We start from the raw sequence: 18,448 nt of genomic DNA on the forward strand, positions 1-18,448 counted from the left end.
GTGGAGGGGGAAAGGGGAGTGGTCAGTTTGGAGAAGAACCCAGCCCTTGATTCTGTGACCAGGACCCAATGATTGTTCTACACCCCGACCATTAGTGCTATAAGTTTGGCCCGAGGAATCTGTCGATCCAATTGTTTCAGATTTGTTGCTTCAATAAATGTTGCTTCAAACTTGCATAAATGCATAAATATGCATCAATCTCAACTCGCATGTTGTTTGTTGATCTCTGTCTCTGAAATCGTTACTCCATGTCATGACATGGAAAATGAATGGTCTCCGGTGACTTTGTCACTCACTAGTGTGAAAGCAGCTTTACACGGACAGAAATTAGAGCATGCGTTTTGTCTGACTCACTGCTGCCCACTTTCTCTACTCTTAACAGTCTGACATGCCCCTGAAGCAAGATGCTATATTATTCTACCTCAGGTCACAATCTGAAAACCTATACTAGTAGTTAGTTTAGAGTCTTGTGTGCACAGTTCTTAGAGCTAAGTGCACACAGATTTTAGTTTTGTTCATAAAAATATAGTAGGAAAACTCTTTTGGCTTTTTTATTTACTTCACTGGTACAATGTGGGTGTTTTACAAATACCTCTGGCAAGAGTGAATGAATCATTCTGTTTTTTCCCCCCAAACAGACATAGAGAAGTGACAAGATGCTACTAGCAGATGCGACCATTGTTGTTTGTGGGTATGTACTATAGTGTTCAGATGAGAAAAAGCAGAAGCTGCATAGATAAATTACATACACTGATCAGGCATAACATTATGAGCACTGCCAGGTGAAGTGAATAACACTGATGATCTCCTCATCATGGCACCTGTTAGTGGGTGGAATATATTAGGCAGCAAGTGAACATTTTGTCCTCAAAGTTGATGTGTTAGAAGCAGGAAAAATGGACAAGTGTAAGGATTTGAGTGAGTTTGACGAAGGGCCAAATTGTGATGGCTAGACCACTGGATCAGAGCATCTCCAAAACTGCAGCTCTTGTGGGGTGTTCCCGGTCTGCAGTGGTCAGTATCTATCAAAAGTGGTCCAAGGAAGGAACAGTGGTGAACCGGTGACAGGGTCGTGGGTGGCCATGGCTCATTTATGCACGTGGGGAGTGAAGGCTGGCCCATGTGAGCCGATCCAACAGACGAGCTACTGTTGCTCAAACTGCTGACGAAGTTAATGCTGGTTCTGATAGAAAGGTGTCAGAATTCACAGTGCATTACAGGTCAGGGCTGTTTTGGCAGCAAAAGGGAGAACAGCACAATATTAGGGAGTATTATATGTATTTAAATTATATCATACACTAATCGGTAAGAAGATTAGGTCACTTGATTTAAATGGTATGTGTTAGGATTTATTTTACTCTCACCAGAGGCACCAGCCAGTTCTGCTGCCCTTTTCCAAGCTTTATTTTTCTTTGAAATGTCTCTACACACTTATAATGAGAGATCATATATGGCCAGACAAAACCAGTTATATGCTTTATCTTCAGTATTAGACGTCAAGTACATGGGAGCTAATTGCAGGTTGTCAGTAAAGAACTGAAGAAATGGAGGCACGCATGCACAATAGGACTGGACTGAAGAATCATTCGAGATAATACTTTGGATATGCTTTATTGCATGATACCTAATATTTGTGCACAGGTACATGCATAGGGAAAATGAATGTCTACACAGCATTGCATTAGTGCCTAGGAAAGGAACATGAAAACTTTTCATTGATATCGTTTTATGCAGTTGATGTTATTTTATATAGGCCTGTTTGGTTGCCACAGTGTAACTTATGGAAATAAAAAAAAAAAAATATTAAATGAACTGGATGAACAGTCTGTGTCCAGCAGACACCGTCGCGTGTCAGAACACTCTGTGCCCTCTTTTCCTATTGGCTCGTGACGAAGCACGCTACAACGCGTCCACTCTCTCCAAAGCGTCCGCGAGCGCCGCGAGTTGCAGGTGCCAATGAATGAGACGCACGTGGACGCTTCGCTTTCTCCTCGCTTTCGGCAGCGCACGCGGCGTCCCGATGAACCCTCGCGCGCGCGGCTCCTCCAACATACAATGGATTAACCGGAAAGACATGAGCGCACGCACCGAGGACGGCGTGAGCCTGTGCCAGCGGGCTCTTCAGATAATCACCGAGCTGTGCCTCGCCGGCCACGTCGACCGGGAGAAATGCGCGGACATCTTTCCAACCGAGAGCAACATACCAGGTAAAGGGAGTTCAGGTAAATGTGACTACAATTGAGTTTTGTTTAAACTGCTGAAGGCTCTTTCTGGCTTAACTTTTCAATTCAATTGTCACAGAAGGTTTTTACTGCCATATTAAGTGACTACAACGCTAGAGGAATGTTTTCTGCTACTTTTTATTTCTTTCTTTCTTTCATGAGAAGAACTGTAATGTTCTCAAAAACCTGTAGCTCTAGTGCAACAGGTAGTCGCATCTTCTTTTCAGCACATGACGCATAATTTGGAGGAAATCAAAACTACAGAGTTGTTCATCTCATCGATTATTAGGACGAGGAACCAGTTTTGCAATAGCATAGCAAAGATAAAGATTGCCTACTAAATGTGTCAGTACTGTGGAAATATATTCCACCACTTATTTCACACACAATTAACGTGGACTATAATAAGCCCGTGCCATATGTACTATACTGACTTTATTCTTAATTAAGAATAATTTGTCACATTATAGCCTATTTAGTGTGCTACCCTTAAAACAAGCACATTCTCCAAAACACTGATTCTTCACATATCATCAACTCCTCATATTATTATATATGCACATATGCAAATTAAGCAATATCTTCAGGATTGTAAATGTCAAAAGACCTGTTCTTGTTAGAAAGGTAAATGTTTACAAAGCATTAAGTATTCTATTGTGCACCAGGACCATGAAGCCCAGTCTGCTGCTATGGTGACACCTGTGTCTTAGGAACGTGTCTATTGCATTGCATTACCTTCAGATACGATGCAGGACCACCCCTCCCAACACACACACACACACACACACACACATGCATACTCACACGCATACTTCTACACTACCATACATGCAAACACACATACCCACATGTAAATTGTATAAATGAATTGTTTTTTTGTTTTATTTTACTTTTTTATGTGTTTTTTGAGTGTTTCATGTGTTGATTAAGTATTGTGTCCTTTATTAGACATGTAACAGTAGAAGAAATGTATTCAAATATGATTTTTAATCTCTGACCCTTTAAAAATATCCCATCTCAAATAAGCATGATGAATGACATTGCTTATAAACTGTATGAGTTATGGACACTATGACTTCCCTTGTCATTTTCTATTACAATTTTATTGCATTTAATTCTGTTCCCTTTTCTGCAATACAGGATTTTCTTCCCTTTCTTATACATTTCCTTCTTTTTTCTCTCTCTCTATTACTCTCTTCCTTGTGTGTCCCACACTTTCATTGCTGCTGGCCTTTTCTGTTTGTCTCGTCTGTCTTTTCAATTTTTCAATTTACCCCATCATCTTTTACTTCTCTGCCTATTTCTCTCCCTCTCTTACATCTCCTCTATTTACTCTCCACCTCTCCCTCTGCTCGCTCAACTGTCTTCCCCTAAACCATTGCCTGTAGACATCTCTGTAAGTCTTCTAGCTGTGCTCGTGGGTTTCTGTGGACTCGCCCTTTTGGTAGTCTCTCTCTTTGTGTTTTGGAAGCTGTGCTGGCCCATCTGGAGAAGCAAGGCACTCTCCTCACACAGTGAGACCGTACCTCAAGGGGTTCTACCTGAGGCTCCAGCACCCACACCTCATGTCACACCATCACTTCCGGAGCGCCAGGCCTTACAGGCTGAGAAGCAGGAGAAAAAAGAGGAGGAGGAGGACCAGAAAAGGAAGGTGCCTGAGGTGATGGTAAACGGTCGTAGTTCGGTGAAGTCGCTTGAGGCAGCCATGAAGATCAGCCAGACATCTCCAGACATCCCTGCTGAGGTGCAGCAGACAATACGTGAACGCCTGAGTAAGAAGGCCAAGATTCAGAAACAGAGTACTGAACCCACCTCCTTCTCCAGGTATCCAGGTTCTACTAGGTTCTCTCATGAGCTTTTCTCTATTTTAATTCCCATAGCTCTTCTCAGCTCTTCAGGTCCACAAAATATCTTTCAACTACTTCACAACTCCTATAAGCTTCTCTTTTCTTCTGCTAGTTCTCTAAACCTCTTACCGGAGATCCCAAGTCCCCAGAGGTTTTAATTCTAGATCTTAATTCCTCTCACACATTCAAATATCTGACCTGTTCCTCTCAGCTTCTCTCATCTCACATAGCACTTTTAACTGTCTTTATTCCATGGCTGATGGGCACAGCAGGTCTTAAAATGATACATTTAACATTTTTCCATGAAAATGCAAATGTTCAGTTCATTTGCTCTACTTATTAAAAGCTATTAAAATGTTTGTGGCATTGGTAGCTATGCCACTTCACAGATTCAGGGTAATGGGTTTGATCCTGAGCTTGGGTTACTGTTTGTGTGGATTTCCTTCCAGTTTTCTGTGGTTTCTTTATACTGTCCAAAAACATGCCAGTAGGTGGACTGGCAAATCTAATTTACCTGACCAAGATAAAACCCTTACTGAAAACTAATAAATGAATTATTTTTATAAAAAAGATGAGTTCCATCCCTGTGACATTCCCAATTTTTTATGCACACATGCGTACATATACACATGTGCCATTATATCTAGAACTTTTAATGACTTCACAATTACATAATCAAATGCTGAGATTATAAAGTGGATTTTTGAACGCAAGCAAAATAAACGCAGATTGAAATATAGAGGTCACTAATATATATATATATATATATATTAGTGACCTCTATATATCACTGTGTTTGGTAAAAAAAAGGACATGCAGTTGAGGGATTTGTTAGTTTTAATCAATTTCAAGTCTATACAAGTATAGTATAAAAGAGTACAAACCCAAGAATATTTTTGATTGGACCTGTAAAAATATTAAAACTTTAGCAATTTGACTTAAAAACCAGGCAACATTTGTATTTGTCCCAGTTATATTAAAAAAATGTTGAATAAAGTATGAATTAAGTATGAGTAACCATGCATTTGCACATGGAAAACTCCATTTAGTAAAAGATGGAGACTTTTTGTCCTTGCTGTCTCAGTAGTTATCAAGGTTGTTGCAATTAAGGAATGAAATCAGCACACTGAGAACCTTTTTCAGCATTAGAACTAATTAATGATGTTTATATCAAATTTAAAAGCTTGTGACGGCAGCATTAGCTATTTTCACTCCACGTCTGACAGGGCTGCAACAAGCCCCCTACCTTCTTCCACTAGCCCTGTAATCACTACAGCCTTCCAGCCTGAGCACCCGAGTCATGCTGCCATGACAACGGCAATTAAACAATCAGCTGTTCTCCTCTTTGTTTGGTTCTCGACACTACATTTAAAGTGAAAGGGCTTGTAATTAGTATTGCCATGCAATAGAACCGACATACTGTAAGCTCTTGTGCTGCTGGGGATGCAACGAACAGCTGCACTGCTCTACTGATGGTGGCCATTATTGAGTTCCCACGGAGCTGCCATTAAAACCCTGATGCAGCCTAATAAACTATGTAGCCCCTAAATTACATGTTGATAGAATACAGAGAAAGGGCAAATGAGGGAGCTTAAAGGTCAGCTGTAAAAAAAAAAAAAATGGGACAAGGATCTGTTTTCTCCTGCTTTATTCATGTGGACGTTGTCTTTTCGGTTTCCATCGTTTTACCGTGTGACCTGTTTTTCTTTTGCTGATTATTTGAATAGATACTACATTTAACACATGATATTTATTTCCTTCGGTCATATTCGTTTGGAGCTTCTGAGGTGACATAGTGGTTATTATTTCAGAAGTTGTGGCCATGACTTACCACATTGAGGCCAATGTAGTTGCTATGACATGGCAACTAATGTATTTTAAAAGGTCTGAGTCACAGAGCAGTCAATTGAATCAGACCATTCTTGTCACAGGAGACTAAGCACTGAGATGACTAATAATGTTAAACTTTGCTTCAATCTTGAAATGATGCATAAAAACATACTGGAGTTATACCAGTATATATAAGGTAGATATACTTGAACATAATCCTCAAAGCAAAGCTCATTTCTGCTCACTCATTTGTGCCAAATGACAAACCGAAGGCCATGTATTAAGTATGATGTTCCACAACTGCATAAAGTTATGGCCTTAAAATATTACCCCAAGGCCTTAATGTATTAATTTGTAGCCACACCTTATTAAAAATTAACAAAATGCCACCAGAGCAGTGCCATACTGTTCTCAGTTATTTATTTTTTTTAAATAAAGGACATTAAGCCAACTTAATTATATGCAATAAAGCCCCTCTAAGCTTATATCATGTTGACCAAAGGTCTTTGAGAACACAGCTATCACAGTTAAAAGAGAAAAGGGCTGTCTGTTCCCACTTTGCCTCTGTTGGCATGTCTGCATGGTCACATAGCATAATGGAGCAGCGATGTTAAAGTACAAACATGCCAAGGGGGCTGTACGGTTGGTAGCCTGAAAAAAAAACACAAGCTGCTAAATGTGTGAATCGTGTAGCTTTTGTCCTCTGTGGTAGCTTTTTTCCCTCTCCTTTATGCAACAGAAGAGATCTACTACATTTTCCTCTAACTGAATTTTCTAGAGAAAAGTAATAAAAAAAAAATAAATAGTGTTCCTCATAAATACTTTAGATCAACAAATTAGAATGAAAATGTTGAGTCATAAAGGTTAATTTGTGACATGAAAGCTAAGTTTATATAATGTGTTCAGTCTGTGAGCAGATAATGACTTAGAAATTGCCCCTCTCTGGCCATCTGGTTGCTAACATGGACACATTATTCTTGCGTCAGGCTCAGCTGGGTCTGGTCATGTTGTCCAGATAATCACCAGTCGAGGAGAGCCAAATGAAGGAATGTGAGGGTTAATGTAATGATTTTTTTATTCATGTTGAGAAAACAGATAATAGGGGAAAACCTAGACACATTATTATAAACACTCTCACTTATAGAACAGTTAAACTGACTGACATAATCTCGTTTTCATAGCTTTAATAGAAGACTGCACACAGTTTTGAAGACACTAGAGAAATACATAAAGAGAATACTAACAGTGTGACATATTGGATTTCTTATTAAGCATAGTCATGCATCAAATGGCAAGGTGGGGATGTTTTTATTGTTTCTATGGCTATGTGAGTATGCTAAATATCCCTATGAAGAATTCTGTCAGAATTATTACTGAATTTCGAGGTATTGTTCATTACAGATTTTTAAAACATGCTGCTGCTACTGAATAATGAAATGTCCTAGCTGTTTTTTAGGCTTTGTCACGTAAACTTCATTATTTTCTGCTGATTCCTACGACTCCTTGGAAGTATCTGCTATTCAAAAACGTTAATCCTTTCAGTAACATATTTTGTGAACTCATTAATTTGCTAATAATATATATATATATATATATTTTTTTTAGAATAAGTAAGCAGTAAAAGCAAGATACAGTAACAGGCCCAAGAGCATGTGGAACATTTAAGCCATTTTAGACATGCCATATCTATTGTGTCGCTCAGTCATAAGTGTCAAATAGCATCCAATGGTTTGTAGTATGTATTCGTAACTGAGTGCATAAGTTTTTCTATAAAAAGTGTTTGTTTTCTATTGTGAAAATTGCCAGTTGCTAGGCGACATTAAGCCCAAGGAAAAACCATGGTATAGTTGAATTATGGAAGTCATTATGCATCTGAGGAAATGGGCTGAAGATCCATTACCACAAAGGGGTTGTTTGATCATTTAACAGTAAATCCTTAAAAAAAACCTGAGTGGTTCTTTGAGTCAAATCTACTGTTCAGCAGCTGAATGTATGTGTGAAAGAAGGCAAATCTGACATTTAGAATATTTATTTCGATAAATTGATATGGGACAAGTGGGAACACAAATTTGCTGGAATTTGGTTATATTTCTCCAAAATAATGTATTATAACATTATTTCTTGGATCTGCAAATGTATCCTCTTTGATTCACCTGTTTTAGGCATCACATGCTTTCACATAAACAACAGCAGTCAAATAATTCAATATGATTAAGCCATCAAAGCCATTCAGATACATTTATGAATAACTTTTATAAAGCATGGACTTAATTCAGTGCTGCAGTGTCAGTGCATGGGAGTGTTACAAAAATAGGCTAGAGAGCTAATATTACGCTTGAGTTTTCACTGTAGTATGAAGCTCCAGGAGTAATTTATCACCTCGAGCTAATCATCTTTCAGTCAGCATTTCCCTTTTAGTGGATTAGTACATTTTCTAAAAGATAAAACAACAAAAGCAGTGGGATTCCAGCTCATCACAAACAAGTTACTAAATACAGGCTGCTGTAGAAAAACATTATTTTGCTCTCTGTTTTTTGCTAAATCTAGAACTGCAGCTTTCCTTATGTTTCTTTTCTTACACTGTCCCCACACCTGTTTGTTTCTCTAGATTTGTCTAGTCACCATGCATCCACAAACTCAGGAAAGTGATAATTGAAATATAGAGGAAGACATAGTCGGATTCAGTTCTGACTGGGAAAATTGCTGTTTTTAAGAACTTTGATTTGAATTCTGCAATAACTCATCTCCTTTCTTGCTAGACACAATTCCTTTCGTCGCCATCTCAGACGGCAGATGAATGTCACCAGTGTGGACTTCACCATGGACACTCTGCCAGTGAGGCAGTCCTCAGCAGTCAGCATCGGGCGCATAAAGCCAGAACTCTACAAGCAGAAGTCCGTGGACTCGGAGGAAGGGAACAAGGAGCCAGTGGAGACATGTGGCAAGCTTAGCTTTGCGCTGAAGTACGACTATGAGGAACAGGCTTTAGTCGTGCGCATCCTTAAAGCCCTGGACCTGCCGGCCAAGGACTTCACAGGTACCTCCGACCCGTACGTAAAGATCTACTTGCTCCCTGAGCGTAAAAAGAAGTTCCAGACACGGGTCCATCGAAAGACACTCAACCCTACCTTTGATGAGGTGTTTAGTTTCCCTGTGGAGTACGATCAGCTGTGTAACCGCAAGTTGCACTTCAGCGTCTACGATTTTGACCGCTTCACAAGTCATGACATGATCGGCGAGGTAGTGGTGGACAACCTGTTTGAGCTCTCAGACCTGTCACGTGAGGCTGTGGTATGGAAGGACATTCTCGCCTCCACTACAGTGAGTATAGTGTTTGTTGTGTAAGTGTGGCACTAATTGTTTCCAAAACAATTTGACTCATCCTACTTGCATTTCAAATGTAAGAAATAAAATAAAAAAGTGTAGTATATAAGTATAATCAACATAATCAGTGTTCCAGATCATTCATTTACTAACAAGCCATTGTCTCTGAAAATCTGAAGCCCACAAGCACCAATATGGCAAGAGGAGAACAGGGTCTTTCATTAACAAGTGAATTGATCTGTTATGCAAAACCAGGTGTGAAGGAGGGCTCAGCTCAAAACTGATTCACCCTTCCGGACACCCACACACCTAATCCTAAGAGGGACAAAATTAGCTTCCTCCTATGCCACAAGGAACTACAGACATTAGACATGACTAATGCTGCAGACTTTTGATTAGCCATGTCCTACCATCCCACTTCTACACTGTCAACGTGGTTCTGGAAAAGAAGGCAAACATGACTTGTTTTCTTTCCATGTCAGCCTTCGGATATGTTCTATTGTCTGTTTGGCTTCTTCATCCCACTCAAAACGATCTCTCAGTTTATGTAACATCTTCAGTCATGCAGTGTCACAGTCATGTTTTATGTCTTGAAAAACACTGTTCTCTTTTCACAGAGAGGTCTTCTGTGCTATGAGGCAGTGTTTTCATCTTAAGGATGCTTTCCCAATACTAAACAAGTGTACTTTTCTTTATTAAAAGACTCCTGCAGCTCTGAAATCTTGAATCTGATTGGTCAGAATGTCTTCAGCTCTAACAGTAGTTCAGACTGCAATTCAGATCACAGGTTTATAATGAAGCTGTAATACATTATCTTTTCTTTAGTAACCACAGGGACCTGAATAGCACATTCATTACAGAATACAGTAAGGATAATAGTACATGTATTGAAAACACAAAACCGTCTTTGTGGTGACATGCTTTCTGTAAGGAAGTTTCTTTATGTTCCACCAAATAATATTTAACCACCCACAGTTTAAAGTATTATGTTACAAAGGAAAATGCAATTGCTGCAAATTGTTGTGGTATAAGAGGAATAAAACACTTCAGTATGTGCTGTTATTGCAGTCACAGCAACTCGGCATTGATTATTTTCCCAAAAACACCATTCCTTACTTGTCCAACTTCTATACATATAGAAGAAAATATGCAACATAGCAAAAGCAGATGCATATCTTACTCTTTTTTTCTTCAATAGTTTTCTGAATGCAAGTTACTGTTAAAAAGATATTACATTATTACATGTACATTATTTTCCTCCTAAACAGTGTGCTCATTTGTAATGGTATTTGTAATCACAAAGACAGATGGGTGTTATAAGATAATACGACAAAGTGACATTGAAATATGAACCATGGCCCATGTTATAAAATTAATGTTATAAAAAGATATGAATGCGAATGCAATTAAAATATTAGTGGCTAGACCTCGTCACACTGAGTTATCTCTCAGTGAAGCAAATGTGTTTACTAATAAAGTCCACTCATCCTGCTGCAAAACTCAGGTGGATATAAAGGAAGTTGACCATTTTTTTGTTTAATGCTGAAAGTTGTGTCTCTCTCTGGTGGCTCACTCACACTGAGCCCTTAATCTCCACTCTGGAAAGTTTGACACATCAGTCACTGCAGGATTCATAAACACTGATTGTTGTGTTCGCACATTTCATTTCATCTCCTTATTGTTGTTTAGATGCCTCCCAATACTTCAGTCTGTGTAAAATTTTGTTGACATGACTGTGTATTATTGTCCCTGTCATGTTTTGATAGCTTGATGTGTTATGTCTGAACTTGTCATTCTCTATTTCTTTGTGTGTCTGTCCTAGTTATGAAAAGCCACAATATCTCACAGGGTTTATTTAATTCATTAGTGATCAAGTCTTACCAAACTGGTGGTGTGGCTCAAGTGGATGGCTTTATCTTGGATAAATACATCGTTTAGTATTTTTCATCAAGTCACATTGCATCAGTACATAGGGAAAGTTTAATCTGTGTATCATTTACTGTATGGTTTCGCCCCACTGTAGATCTGAACTACATCATAATAAATTAAAATATCATCTTTATTACTAGTATATCTACTATAATGAAAGATTAAAGAGCTGGTAATGCTCCAGGGTCAAACATAATGCTCTGAACCAGCTGCTCCATGAACTACAACTGTGGAGACAGTCTGGTTACTCAGATCACCCAGAATAGACCATGCCATTGATTGCAGCCTTGAGCAGTCACACTTCCGCCTCATGTTCTAACCTTCCATTTCATCGCTATTTGACGCCATGGGTTTCATTTGGGTACCGCTTGTAGCTCCACACGTTTCCTGTGGGAGAACGAGGGTTAACATTACCAAAGAAAGGGGTAGCACCTTACACTAGTGTTGATTAAGCTCAACCTAATGTTAGGCATACAGCACCCTCGACAAAAAGACATTGCCGCAAAGCAGCTTTACAGAAATGAACATACATAATGAGCAAGCAAGGGTTGACCATGTCAAACAAAAACTCCTAAAGATGACACGAGGAAGAAAACCAGACTCAAAATGGAAGCCATCCTCTTCTGGGTGACACCAGAATAAATCATTATGCTTTTACTGCTGTAAACATAAAACCTGCCCTGTGCTCATCCCAGGACTAACTGTATACTACTCCTGGGATGAGCACAGGGCAGGCTTTATGTTTACAGCAGCAACAGTACCACACAGACCAACAAAGACACTATAATCATCAAATCAAAACCTGTTGATCATCCCAAATTCCAAACTAAGGGAGGGTTTCAGTTTTAGCACCTAGATTTTGTGTCATCTTCCATTATCGTCCTTTGAGCACATGGTTAGCACACTCAGGTTTTAAGAGACTCTTACATTTAACAAACTCTTACACTTACAACTCCATCTCAATGTTCCGTGTTATGTTGGAATGTGTTGTTCTTCACTACTTGCTTCTCAGTATAATAAACTGTGATTTTGATGATTAGCCATCATCGTGAACCACTGCAAAAAATGAATTTAATGATCTGGGATTCATTTGGTACATCTAATAATCATTCCGCTGTATTTCTAAATAGGAAATATTTCTGCTTAATAGTGCACCACTTTTTATTTCATTTGACCGTAAACCCAGTATTAGTTCAAGAGCATGATTTAAAAAAAAAAACATTTCATGCTGAATGCAAGTCTAATAACAGTGGTGCTGCTGCAATTCTAATAATAATAATGGTTATAGAGTACTCAGGTCAAGTAATACTCGGTGGTACAAATTAGTACCTATAGTAGGACCATGTAAATAATTATGTTTTCTAGAAAATATTTTTTGTAACACTCTGATCAAGGACCGTTTGTACCACTCTTGTCTTTTTGTGATACTCTTGTTTGTAGCCCTCTTGTCATGAGTTATTGTGTGTTGCTGAAGAATAACTGAATAGTTTCCGCATTTGTAGCATTTCTAGATCATGATCTTACATTTATGACAATGACAGAGCAGACTTCAAAATAATTCTTGAAAGAATAATTTAATACTTAAATTAAAGCCAGTCCAATGACATGCATTGTAGGCTAATCTATAAATCTCTAAAAATCTCTAGATACCTGGCCTGTGCCCCAAGTCTCTTGGGATAGGTTCCAGGTTCTCTGCTACCCATTAGGATAAGTGGTATAGAGAATGTATATAGAGAGTTTTTAATAAACCTATTGTAGATTTAGAAGCATTTAGTATACTCATACATGACTAATATAGATTACTTAATACAAACCTGAAACACTCATCATTTTGTCAGCACAATGTTTGAGCATATTGTAATAAAGTGTATATAATGATCAACTATGGTATTGCATTAATTATTTATTGTGAACTAAATATGCATTAATTAAAAGACCATACCATGATTTCTTGTGATGTATTTGCTACAAGAAATATACATAAGTAAACATTAGAAACGGCACCTGTCTCCCAGGCAGGTCTAAAGAGACTCTCCAGATTCAGTTTCCTTAGACGAGCAAACAATAGTCCAACATCTCCAAGGGAATCTTTACTGCTGAGATAAATAACATTATTTGGTGTGCCAGACAGTGGTTTATTTTTCATAGTATTGTCACAGTCTCCACAGGGGCAAAGAAAATCTTTAAGAATTTGCTTTATATCATTTGCCAACAAGTGTGTTTTATTTTGCTGTAGTAATCTGTCTCAGTGGTGTGTTGTGAACCTCAGTAATATTTGATGTGATATGTGTGCTTCTCCACAGGAGAGTGTGGATTTAGGGGAAATTATGTACTCCCTCTGCTACCTTCCCACAGCTGGCCGTATGACTCTGACAGTCATCAAGTGCCGTAATCTTAAAGCCATGGACATCACTGGCGCCTCTGGTGAGTGTCGGTGAGATTCACACACTAGTAGGTGAAGTATCCTAAACCATCAGTTCTTTATTTTCTGAAGAAAAGATGAAAGCTAAAAATAAAGCAGGCATTGACGATGTGTGTTTAAAGTTTGAACCATAACAGAAGAATTTGCTTCCTTAGACCCATATGTAAAAGTGTCACTGATCTGCGATGGTCGAAGGCTGAAGAAACGAAAGACCACCACTAAGAAGGGCACACTCAACCCTGTGTACAACGAGGCCATCATCTTTGACATACCTCCTGAGAACGTGGAGCAGGTCAGCCTGTCGATTATGGTGATGGATTATGACAGGTGAGTGGTGTCTGTTTACAAATCATCTTAACCATATACCAGTTTTCATGGAGGAGTGGTGATAATGGCGTAGCTGGAGTCAACAACTGAAATTAGAATCTGCTACAGAATTATTGGCACCCTTTATCTAATGGTAGAGTCTAGCTGTAGAGCTGTATACTCAGCAGATCCCAATAGACAAGCGGCAAAATTCAGACTTTTGTTTTATGGGACGCTCTCAGTCAGGGCTTATGTGGTGCCACTGTTACAAACAGCCTTTTATTAAGGCAGTAGAGTTTAATAGTTCATTTTTAAACTTGACAAACCCAAGAATTAACTTTGACATTCTGAAATCCTTGGGTACTTTTGTGGCTCCTGCTCTAGAAGACTTTTACCAGTTCTTTTGAAAGGATGTCAGTCATTTTGAGTTAACTGCATATTATTGAACACTTTACTCAGAGAAATGCATTTATTTAAGTGTTTTTTTAGCCACTGTGTTATTCCAGCTTGTCCACAATAATGCTATATTAATGCATATTATTATATTTCTCACCAGAGTTGGACACAATGAGGTGATCGGCGTGTGTCGGACAGGCCCCGATGCAGAGGGTCTGGGTCGAGACCACTGGAACGAGATGCTGGCCTACCCACGCAAACCCATCACCCACTGGCACGCCCTGTGTGAGGTAAGAAGAAGGTCTCATTAGTTCATCAACTTACAAGAGCATCTTTCATTGTGCAGCATGGTTAAAATATTGAATATGGAGAAAAATGAACAGGAGGTTAGTCAGTTGGATGCTACAGTATAGAAATGATTCCATTCCACAGACATATATTGCTAATTACCTCTATTTGTGCTATAAGTGTATGTGCTATTAAAACCAGGAGCTAAGTGTGATTGACAGCATAATGATGATATAACACATCTGTCTCTGATTTGAGTTGATCAGTGTGTTATGAATGTTATGCTTTTTTAATAGGGATGTTAAATAAGTATCTAGACTTCATATCACCATGTACCATTTTACAGTTGCTGATGTGTTTCTGAATTTGTTGTGATGTTTCTGTGCTGCTGTTTTTTTTTTTTATTTGCTGTATTTTCACATTTGCTGTGATGGTTTTGGCTTTGCTGTTGCTTTTGAGTTTTTAATTGTTTTCTGATTTGCTGTTGTGTTTTTATATTGACTGTGAAGTGTTTTAGGTTTTGTGTTTTGGAGTTTGCATTTTAATATTTGCTGTGATGTTCTTCTGTGTTTTTTTTTTGGGGGGGGGGGGTTGGTTGGTTTATTTTTTGTTCTGATTTATTGTTACATGTTTGGTTAATATGTTTAGCATTTATGTACTTACAGGCCTAGAAAAGTATATATGAGTGCAAATGAAGATTTAACCTGCCTATGTGTGTTCATATATCTTTCATATATCTAAAACACTATCTTTTTTCTCTTTAACAGTGGCCAGGAAGGGGATCTAGCTTCGAAAGCCAGGGTTCCTGTCCTTCACCCAAACCTCCACAGACTCCATAATTACAATGAGACCCTGAAAGCCACAGATCTTTTCACACTGCTTAGTGGCCATGTTTTTGGTTTGTATCACCAGATATCTCTTTTTTTTTTCTCTCTTGTTGTAGCTTGTAAATTCCATCATTTTGCCAGAGGATAACATGCAGTGCGGGTGTCCTGTGTACACACAGATAATGTCACTGTCTTACCTCTAGAACTTGCTGAATGTGGGTGGGTTAAAGGCAGTGGGTGAAGAAAAACACATCTCCTGTGTGGTGATGTGATGGAATGAGATGTTTGACAGTCTAATGATACTACATTAGTGACATATCAAATGATAGCCTTTAAATTTTTGTCTTTTGCATAATAGAAAAAATGATGACAATATTTGATGTTTTAAATATTTATTTTTTTAAATGACAAGCATAATAGTGGCATGCAAATTTTAAAAATCTTACCTTATTTTGTGTGTGATTTGAAAATTAAAAACAGCAGTGTTGAACCCTGAATATTCACCTGACCGATGTAGATGTCAACACATATGGTGAAAATGTATGCAAATGTTTATACTCCTGCTTTATGGGTACATATACATTTCTTACTCTTGTAAAGTAAATCATTCTTTCTTAACTTCCTATTTACTACAATCATTGATCACATGATAGAAGGGAACCTGGACCTCTCAAAATATAGCCTGTAAGGAACTGTTCATCAAGAAACAGGTCACGGCTTGTCATTTCTGTGCTTTTTTTCAATTCTGAAGTGTGTGCATAAACCATTTTAACCAACAAATATAGAAGAAATGGTAACGTATGAATTTAAATCTACAATTTCCTGATATGGGGAAAGACCTCAGGCATATGAAAGCAATCCAGGGTAGTGGTGCTTCTTCAGTTTGACAGGAATAAGAGCTAGAACCCATCAAGCCATATGTCCAATTAAAACCTTAACAGAAAAAAAAATAATAATAAAGCGCAACAAGATGGAGGGAGCAGAAATCCTACTTTAGAGCGCACATTTCAGGAAGCATGGAGGATTGTGATGATTCTGTCATCCTCATGACAACCTCATGCTTTCATCACATTACAGATTTTATACAAGGCAGAATTCACAGCAGCAGCTAATGTAGCACGAGGATTTATTTCCATAAGTCATCAAATGCACAACGAAGATCCCCTAAAATAATCATTTGTCTGCTACAATCTTTTTTCATTCCTTCATGTCTACTATCAACAAATGTGCATAATCTAGAGAATGCTGTTTATATCTATAGAAGTCTTTAAAGGTCTCTTTTTATTTAACACTTGAAAAATTTTTATTTTTCAATAATCGAAATCAAATGTTTTGAAATTAAATTAAAATTTTGACAGCAGCGAAATATTCAGTTTCATACATGAGTATGAGCTAGGAATAATGTATTTTTAAATAAATAAATAGAAAAATCAAGAAAAATAAATTGAATAGAATATGTTCATTTTTAATGGTGAATTAAAACAATTCTTGGTACTGAGTTCAGATTTTGGGACGTTTGGTTCTGTCCCTTTAACTGTAGTTTTCTTTCCTTAAGACACAGAATGTAAAAATTATTCAACGTTGTGTCCCCGAGGATTATTTAACTTATTTAAATTCAATATTTGGAAAAAAAAAAGGGGGCGGCAAAATGAACCTTCACATTTATTTAGTTGAATTTACCTCCATAAATCCTGGCATATGGAGTTAATAGCAAAATGTAGCTGGTGTTGACGTAATTCAAGTTGTGTGTTTTTTTTTTTTAAACAACTAAGTAAGTACATGTTTTGTAACTAAATAAAAAGAACAGGCATATGGAGGACATTAGACGTTTAGAAAGTTTGTTTTTCCCAGTGGGTTTCTCAAAAACAGCTGATGCAGCAGTAAAACTAGAACACCTTGCAATTATGCAAATTAGTCTCAGTAATTAAAATTATATGCAACATTCTTGGACCAAAGGAATAATCCAGAATATACATTTATGATTTTCTGTTCCCATTCACCATTGATTTCATGTTACCATAGCAACACAGCATCCCTAGTGTGAATTAGTGATCGAGAACCTGCGTAGATTTGGAAATCATATAAGGTCTATGAATTGCACAACTCTCACTCAATTGGCTGCTAAAAGCGCTCTGTCTTTTGATCACAAATGTAATGCAATGAACATGGCAAATATCTAAAGGCTGTGTACTGTTAACTTTAATTTGCACAGTAGGACTACGTTTCTGCCCCAGTACAACAAAAAGTAATACATTCTTGTAGCATGTTGATACCAGTCTCTCTATTTCCTTGCTAAGATTCTAAATATGATAGAATTTTAAATATGAACTACTGAATTTTGGAGTTCTCTTTGTATTTGCACATATCCTCCTTTCCAGTGCCAACGTGCATCAATACTTGAGCGTAAATACTTGAGTTTCTTGAAGTTATGTTAAAGTGCATTTCTATGGATCGTTTGGTGATCATTTGTACGATAATGAAACTTGTGATCTTATATAACTTTATACACAATTTGCATCTGTTGTGAAATGTTGAATCGAACTTGCTGAAAGTGCTATTCTTTGAGGCCATCGAATAGTTCCTCAGTAAAATTCAGTGCTTTTTGTCTTGTATCTGGCAAAGAGAAAACGGTGTGCACTACTCGTCGTCATGAAATGTACAGTTTTGTGATAACTTTTGTAACATTCAGTAAATACTGAATATTGTAATTTTACTGTATCTGTTTCTTATGTACTTTAACTAAGTAAATGCTGTTTGTCAAAATGCAATTCATGATTTTCTATTTTTAAATATTCAGTCCAGGGGCAGACAAATAATACATTAATTAGATAGATTCATAAATTCAATATATTCAATATATAGTCATAGATCACTGCTTATTTTATCCTTATGCTTATATTTTTGATGTAGCATCTTATGTACACTAGTGAACAGTTTTTTTTTGTTTGTTTGTTTGTTTTTTTACCAGCTTATTCCCCCTAAATTGTTTTTAGCAGTTCCCACCCACTCATGAACTCTCCTTGTCACAGGACACCTACCAGCCAGGGTGGTTGGGGC

General features: G+C 37.7%; 1 protein-coding gene across 3 annotated transcripts; it reads left to right on the forward strand.

Moving 5' to 3' along the window:
* Positions 1–1,925: 1,925 nt before the first annotated feature.
* syt10 (synaptotagmin X) lies at positions 1,926–18,188 on the forward strand. 3 transcript variants are annotated; one of them, XM_058416607.1, is made up of 7 exons: positions 1,926–2,207; positions 3,363–4,046; positions 8,659–9,220; positions 13,456–13,576; positions 13,730–13,901; positions 14,437–14,566; positions 15,332–18,188. In XM_058416607.1, exons 1-7 carry the CDS (start codon positions 2,170–2,172, stop codon positions 15,401–15,403), a joined length of 1,779 nt encoding a protein of 592 aa, XP_058272590.1. In that variant the 5' UTR covers positions 1,926–2,169; the 3' UTR covers positions 15,404–18,188. The 3 variants fall into 3 exon arrangements, with proteins under 3 accessions (XP_058272590.1, XP_058272591.1, XP_058272592.1); XM_058416608.1 differs by having other exon boundaries at positions 1,927–2,222; positions 3,611–4,046; XM_058416609.1 differs by having other exon boundaries at positions 1,927–2,207; positions 3,611–4,046.
* Positions 18,189–18,448: the final 260 nt, after the last annotated feature.

Source organism: Hemibagrus wyckioides, linkage group LG19 (genome assembly GCF_019097595.1).
Source record: "Hemibagrus wyckioides isolate EC202008001 linkage group LG19, SWU_Hwy_1.0, whole genome shotgun sequence".
NCBI classification, from domain to species: domain Eukaryota; kingdom Metazoa; phylum Chordata; class Actinopteri; order Siluriformes; family Bagridae; genus Hemibagrus; species Hemibagrus wyckioides.

Excerpts from the sequence above, each read along its gene's own strand:
- syt10 (XM_058416607.1), top strand. The coding sequence starts at position 2,170 with ATGCGCGGACATCTTTCCAACCGAGAGCAACATACCAG. Across the intron at positions 4,047-8,658 it reads GAACCCACCTCCTTCTCCAG|ACACAATTCCTTTCGTCGCC; the intron begins GTATCCAGGTTC and ends CTTTCTTGCTAG. Across the intron at positions 13,902-14,436 it reads ATGGTGATGGATTATGACAG|AGTTGGACACAATGAGGTGA; the intron begins GTGAGTGGTGTC and ends ATTTCTCACCAG.